A 7,884-nucleotide genomic window follows, 5' to 3' on the forward strand; every position below is an offset into this window, starting at 1 on the left:
AATGGTTTTAGGAAAAACCTAGGTTAAAGGAGGATCGACTCTAGTCGCAACTAGTATCACACATGAGGTGTCGGGATTAGGTTTCCCAGTTGCTAGAGTTCTCCCTTATATAGTCTTCAAATCAGGGTTTGCAATCAATGTTATCTTGGTAACAAAACATTCAATATCCACCGTTAGATGAAAACTTGATTAGAGTCAAGTTAACATCTTTCAACCGTTAGATCGTACTTAGCTTGTTAAACACAAATGAAATGTGACTTCATTTAGGTATAAGTAACCGTACCCAGACATGTGCATATGGTTGGCTCAACAATAGTTAATCGAAGTTATCCATATGAACACTTTCATATCAACCTTGTTCATCTTAATCACAACTAGTTCAAATGACTCAAATAAAACTATTTCTAGAGTTGTTCAATTTTTTATATTCTCATAGAAGTATACAAGACACAATTGAAGCAAAATCAATTTTGATTCACTTGAATCAATTCATAAACATTGTAGCCACGGTTTGCAAAAGATTGCATTCCTTATTATATAAATGTATTTTTTCATGAACAAACTGATTTTAGAACTGAACCCACTCAAGTATGCAAACAGGTACGCATTCCTAAGTACCCGGGCTTGGTCTGGGTTCTCCAGTATGCGAACGGGTACGCATACTGTCGTACATGACCAAACTCACTTGAATTCCCGGACTTGAACTTTTAAGCCGGTACGCATACGGGTATGCATACTAAGTTCCCGGGCTTAAACTATCAAACTAGTATGCATACCGGTATGAATACTATGGTTCTCGGACTTTGAATAACTTGCTATAGTTAGCATACAAGTACGCATACTGTGTTATGTCCAATCAATGGTTAATCGTTCTAAACTCCATGTTAATCATTGAAACATTCTTAGAAGATGAGAATAGCTGTCTCACACAAACTATTAGCTTCAAAGCAATTTTCAAGTGATCAATATGAAACATTCTGAGTCTACATCAAATGACTGTCTCACACAAATCATGTAATATGTTACTAGGCGATTTTCACATGATCATCTTTTGACTTTCGTCAAGAATAAAGATGAACTTGGTTAAAGCTAAAGCTTACCAACACATATTTCGAGAAATATGTAAGCGAGTTAAACTCAGCACGAAATATCAAATGTGTATAAAATAAAGTCTATATAGCTATACGACTTTTGTCTCAATAGGAGATAGAATATAAATAAACTTACGAGCGATAGATGATTTCAAGTCTCCACATACCTTTTGTTGATGAAGTTCCACAAGCTCCCCTTAGTAGTTCTTCGTCTTCAATCGATGAACGTCGTGAAGTCTAATGCTCAACTACACATTTTATCCTAATCCAAGACATAACTATAAGTAGACTAGAAATCAACACTTATAGTTTAGGCAACTAAAATTGACAAACAAGCTTGAGATAGCAACGCTTGCGAGTTCGACCGAGCAGTAGTCTAACATAAGTTAATTTCTCATTTTCTTTGTTAAGACTTCATAAAGAGCTTGTTGTTGAGTAAGATTTTGATTACAATGTCATCACTTTAATCACATTTTCGGATATGGCATAAGCATACTGATCATAAATATTAACAAGCTTGCTTACCTTTCTTCCCATGGTATAAGTGGTATGGAATGTGTCATACAGTGTCCCTAGATCACCATAATCAAGTCCAAGAATGGAATATTTGTGTATAACACCCGATCTTTGTATTTGAGAACCGGTGATAAATTATTCTTTTATTTCTTCATTAGGTTCTTCATCAAATATGGGCGACATAGGATCAAAGTAAACATCATCATCAATCTCACCTTTCTCACAACTTGAATAACTATCAAACTTTGGCGGAGACATTTTTTCAAATACGTCATGGACAACTTATTGATGCTCATACCCACTAATGAAAATTAAACTCTTTAGTTCCACGTCGTCTTTATAGTGATTACAAAGTTCAAGTGAATCCACATAAAGACATTATAACTTCTTAAATTTCTCTTTCAGGAATTGATGCATTTTATCAAACACCTTATGTCTCATTTTATTCAACCATTCCATCACTTGGACTTTACTTAGTTTTACTTTCTCATCCATTTTTAATCTTCTTTTTAATACCGTAATCAAAAAATTAGATTGAGATACCCAATTTGAAGAAACAACCAAGCAAAAGTAACACAACCCAAAATACATGATGTTGATATATTTACCAAACCTTCCCCCAGAAAATCAAACCAAAGCTCTTGATACCAACTAATGTAAAGTGGCATACTTATAATTGAAATTAGAATGTAAGATTGTAACAAAACAACATAAAACAAAAGTAACAAACTTTTTTAATTTTTGATAAAAGAATAACTCTTCATTAATAATTCAATGTTAAGTTTACAAAGAGTTTCAAGACATCAAGATATAGTGATAAAGAAACACCATACAATACTAGTACCCAACCAAGTATTCTAAAAAGAAAGAGAAAGAACACCGGAAAAAGACTAGAAAAGTGTATGTAAGAACCGATTGAATCGGAGGAGAAATGGTTTTCGGATCACAAGTCCACCATTTTGTTGATTTTCTTCTTCTTGAGAAAGAGATACTCCAAAATATGAGTGATTTGCTTTGAGTCTTTAATATTCTGATGAAGATTCCGGCCGCCGGAGTTTGCCATTGATGATCTTGAACCCAATGAACATTAACAAAGAACAACCATGAAAGTTGATAGAAGATGCTATAAAAGTATAGAAAGAACCACCATGAAGATGGAGAGAACCTGTCGCCGGCAATGGGGAATAAATCCCATAACTAAACCTAAAAAACATCAAATTCCTAGATAATTTATGAAATAACTTGCTTAAACTAAAAGGAAAATATGGGTACCGCTCAGATCCACTTCAAAAGGAGCATATTTGAGCAGTTAGAGGTTGCCAACCTTCAAATGATGCTTCTTGTACCCTTAGAACAAGGAAGATACAAAGATTTGAGGTTCTTCTCTAATAATTTTCAAATTTCTACCCAATTCTAAGATTGGAAACTAGAAGATAAAATATGTGTTTCTTATAAATTACAATTTCTACCTAATTACAAATTGGAAACTACAAAAATGATGCAGACTCTTATCTTAGGAAGTATTAGGGTTCGTACACCTCTTTTCTTAATAAGTCAAAACTAAACACTAGTAGAGCTAGGGTTTTAACAATAAATAGTAAACATAAAGGATATACTAGAAAATAAACCAAATAAGTGGAGTAAGAAGGAGAACAAGAATAACGAGAATAGAAATTGTATTTTATAAATACCATTATGCATCAAATATCCCTAAACATTTCAATCTATAATACTACATAGTTACTATCCCTTCCATTCCCAAACTACTTACAAAATAGTATACCCAATGAAACCCAAACACTGCAAGTTACCATGTTCGAACACTTTAACCGGTAAGAGAAGAAGGCCTAATTCAAGTTCAAAAAACACTCTGAATACTTTATCTTCAGTAAGTGTTCCTAGATCATTTCCCTTTGATATTTGTGATACATCAGCGGAAGACAATGAAAGCTCAGTTATCCATACAATTCATGCTACTCCAACAGTTCCAGCTCATCAAATTGTTCACACTGCTAATACTGGAAGATTCAGTCCTCTTGAATGTGTTCAAGAAAATGTTCTTGAAGATATTGTGGTTAATGAAGATAAAAAAAGATGATGTTGTAGAAACTCCTCAAATCAAATTTGTAAATGGAAAGACAGGAACTATCTCTGATGAAACTGTTAAGGTTACATCATGGTCTAAAGTGGTTGAAAAGCAAGTGATTAATCCTACTTCTATTACTTCCACTTCTCAACATTATCCAGGTGCAGTTAAAGGTGGTAATCCAATTGTTACAAATAAGAAACATAATCTCAGACAAAATCAAGGTAAGGGAGGTACCAAAAATCCTCCACCACCAAGATGAAGATCATATATTGGAATATTCGGGGCCTAAGAAGACCTAGGGATCAGAATAAACTAAGGTCTTTGGTGAATCAATTTAACCCATCTCTAGTTTGGGTTGCAGAACCAAAAATTTCTTGTAATACTTCTTTTTGCAGTCAATTAAATCTCTCTGGAATGAAAAGTATGGTGATACACAATTCAACCTCAACTACAAAAGGTAATTTATGGTTATTTTGGAATGCTTCTCTATCTACTCCTCAAGTTATTTCAATGTCTATCCAAATGGTAACAATCAGTATTGGTGAAGTATTAATCTCTGGTGTTCATGCTCATGTTAAAAAAAGTCATAGGAAGTTTCTCTGGTCTGAGATGGAAATTATTAGTTAGATACAAAAACCATGGGTTGTTGTAGGTGATTTAAATGCTATAATTTCACCTGAAGAAAAATTTGGTGGTAAAGCTCCTAACAGAAGTTCAATGATGGATTTTCTTCATTTCCTGAATGAATGCAACTTAATTCAATCTCCTAGCACAGGACAGCAATACACCTGGTCCAATTGTCAACAAGGTACAAAAAGAATCCTATGTGTCTTAGATAAAGCTGTTTTCAATTCTTTGTGGTTACAAAAATATGGTGATTGGGGATATAAGGTTGGATTAAGGATAATTTCAGATCATGCTCCTTTATTATGTGGTTGTGCAAGTATACCAAGACCAAAAAATGTTCCCTGGAAATTTCAGAAAATGTGGATTGATCATCCATTATTCTTAAGTGAAGTGAAGAAAGTATGGACTGAGAATATTATTGGAGATCCATCATTTATTTTCTTGCAGAAGCTAAAGAATTTAAAAAAGGTTCTAAGTGAGTGGAATTGGAGTATTTTTGGTAACATTAATACAAAAATTAAAGAGGCAGAAGTGAAGGTTCAAAAAGCAATGGAGCTATCTGATCAAAATCCTTTAAATGAAGATCTCTTAGCCAACTTAGTAGCAGCTCAAAATGAATATGCAACAAGAGAAGTTCAAGCAAATACTCTTATGAGACTTGAATCCAGAGCAAAATGGATTAAAGATGGTTCTGCAAACACTGCATACTTCCATGCTAGAATGAAGATTAGACAAGCAAGAAATACAATCAGTGAACTAGAAGATGCAGATGGAAATATTATTAGTGATCAATCTCAAATTGCAAACATTTTAGTCAAACATTTTCAACAAAAATTTGAAGCTCAAAATGTGGATGTTTCTGAAGAATTGCTGGATGTTATTCCTTCAGTTATTACAAATGAAGATCAAGAAATGTTGGACTCCATTCCCACCACAGAAGAAATCAAGAAAATTGTTTTTGAAATGAACTCAGATAGTGCACCTGGTCCAGATGGATTTCCTGGATCATTTTATAAAAGTTGCTGGGATATAATTTAGTTGGATTTAAAAGATGCCATACAATTCTGTTGGAGAAGAAGGTTTATCCCCAAGGGCCTAAATTCAAATTTCCTAACCCTCATTCCTAAATGTGCAGGTGCTAAGAAACCAAGTCAATACAGACCAATTGGATTGAGTAATGTATTATTCAAAATTTTCACAAAGATAATTTCTGTCAGAATGAATGGACTCATGGAGAAGTTAATTTCATCACAACAGGCTGCTTATGTTAAAGGGAGAAGCATTCAAGAACAAATACTTCTAGCTTCAGAGATGGTTAATAAAATGAGGAAAAAGAGAAGAGGTGGTAATGTGGCTTTGAAACTGGACATATCTCAGGCTTATGATTTTGTAAGTTGGACTTTTCTTCTTAAAGTTATGTGCAAATATGGATTTTCTTCATCTTGGTGTAATTGGTTGTTAAGCATTTTTGAATCTGCAAAATTATCAGTAATGATCAATGGAGGACCATGTGGTTTTTTCTCAATGCATAGGGGTCTTAAGCAGGGTGATCCATTATCCCCTATCTTATTTATTTTGATGGAGGATGTATTGAGTAGGAATATCACAAATTTGGTTAATACAGGGCAAATAACTCCAATGGTAGTCAGGAATCGAATATACCCAACTCACTTATTTTTTGCTAATGATGTTTTCTTATTCTGCAATGGAGCTAAGAAGACTTTGCTTTGTCTATTCAAGCTGATTGAAAAATATCAACATAGCTCTGGTCAGATGATTAACAAAGCCAAAAGCAAGTGTTTTATTGATGGCACCAATTCAGTCAGAAAGCACCAAATTAGCAGTATAATTGGTATGGATATATCTTGTTTTCCAGATAAGTATCTTGGTATCATTCTAGCTCCAGGAAGGGTAACTACAGAAATGGTCTGGCCAATGGTACTTATGCTTCAGAGTAAACTTGCAACTTGGAAAGGAAAATTACTATCTTTTCATGATAGACTGATTCTTGTTAAAACAGTGTTGTGCAGTTACCCTCTTTACAATATGGCAGTTTACAAATGGCCATCTTCTGTTATTAAGATCTGTGAAAAACTAATAAGAAACTTTATATGGTCAGGTGATGGTGAGATTAGAAAGTACAAAACTTTATCTTGGAAGAAGATCTGTGTGCCATACAATGAAGGTGGCTTGGGTATTAGAAGGCTAGAAGTATTTAACAAAATTTTGCTAATGAAAATGATGTGGAAATTGATATACTCATCAGATGAATGGGCTCTGTTTTTTACAGCTAAGTTCTAAGATAAATATGGTATATGGTTTTCAAAATGGAAATTATCATCTGTAAGAGCAGGTCTGCAATGGGCTTGGCTTACTTTACAAGAAGACATCTCTTGGAAGGTTGGAAATGGAGCTAACATCTCAGTCTGGTTTGATAACTGGTATGGATCATCCCCACTAATCAATGAAATTGGTTACACAGAATTTATCCATAACAATATGCAATTAAAAGTTCAGAACTTAATCAGGAATAACCAATGGAATATACATCCTCAGTTGCAGCATTTGTTACAGTATGATAATTTGCCTCAGATCCACAGTGGAAGTGATTCCATAATATGGAACCTACATACAAGTGGTCTGTTCAATAATGCAAAGGCAGTGGAGAAAATAAGACACAAGGAAGACAAGGTAGAATGGTCTTCTTATATATGGAGAAAATCCTTGCATCCAACTATTGCCAGCAACATTTGGAAACTTCTGCAGGGAGTTTATGTGAATGATGACATGAAAAGAAAGCAGGGATATGAAATGCCTTCTAGGTGCTGTATCTTCAAATCAGAAAAGGATTTTATGGAGCATACACTGTGGCTTTGTGAATTCAGTGTTCAGGTTTGGAATTGGATTAGCAATATATTTCAATTTCCCAGGCCATACTCTTTTTCAGATGTTTTCTCTGCAGCAAAACAACACAGTCCTTTCATTGATGAAGTATGGACTGTTTCTTCTTGTACTGTCATTAAGGAACTATGGTTTCAAAGAAACAGGATTTTCTTTGAAGGTGGTGATGTTAACTTTCATGGCTTCAAGCACAGGATAATGAAGACAATCAAAGAACATGGAGTTAGAATAAGAGGAGTTAGATGGAATAACACCTATGAAAATCAAATTCTTAGTTACCTTAAAATTGATTCTTAAATTTCATTTTCTTTGTAATATTTTTTTTTGCTATGTTATTTGTGTTATAGTACCTTTTGTAACATTTTAGTTTGTCAATAATAAATAGAAAGGGTGATTCAGCAAAAAAAAAAAAAAGCTATAAATGTGATGCCATTAGAGGGGAACCAATCGCTCCCATTAAGGAAATTCTCGACTGTATATTGAAGAACATCAGTTGAGTCATTGTAGACCTTGAAACCTCCCCAATTCACTCGTCCTATGGTATTTTCTCCAGGTCCTCCATTTTCATACTCAATATATGTCAAAGTCGATAAAGTTTCATTATAAAATTCATTCCAAGGAAACCATACTTTAGGAGAAATGAAGTCATCTACAAATGAG

The 7,884-nt window shown here is 34.0% G+C and overlaps 1 protein-coding gene across 1 annotated transcript; it reads left to right on the forward strand.

The window, feature by feature from the left end:
* The first annotated feature begins 3,550 nt into the window (after window positions 1-3,550).
* Window positions 3,551-7,521, forward strand: LOC113334256. Its single transcript, XM_026580595.1, has 4 exons — window positions 3,551-3,917; window positions 4,349-5,341; window positions 5,459-6,517; window positions 6,677-7,521. Exons 1-4 carry the CDS (start codon window positions 3,551-3,553, stop codon window positions 7,519-7,521), a joined length of 3,264 nt encoding a protein of 1,087 aa, XP_026436380.1.
* The last annotated feature ends 363 nt before the right edge of the window (window positions 7,522-7,884 follow it).

The sequence above is a fragment of the Papaver somniferum genome, unplaced genomic scaffold, assembly GCF_003573695.1.
Source record: "Papaver somniferum cultivar HN1 unplaced genomic scaffold, ASM357369v1 unplaced-scaffold_135, whole genome shotgun sequence".
In the NCBI taxonomy this organism is placed as follows: Eukaryota; Viridiplantae; Streptophyta; class Magnoliopsida; order Ranunculales; family Papaveraceae; genus Papaver; species Papaver somniferum.

Bases quoted from the DNA above. Each gene is read 5' to 3' on its own strand.
- LOC113334256 (XM_026580595.1), top strand. From the start codon at position 3,551: ATGAAAGCTCAGTTATCCATACAATTCATGCTACTCCAACAGTTCCAG. The intron at 5,342-5,458 runs GTTGCTGGGATA...CTAAATGTGCAG, and splicing joins TCCTGGATCATTTTATAAAA to GTGCTAAGAAACCAAGTCAA. The intron at 6,518-6,676 runs GTATTAGAAGGC...CTGTAAGAGCAG, and splicing joins ATACAATGAAGGTGGCTTGG to GTCTGCAATGGGCTTGGCTT.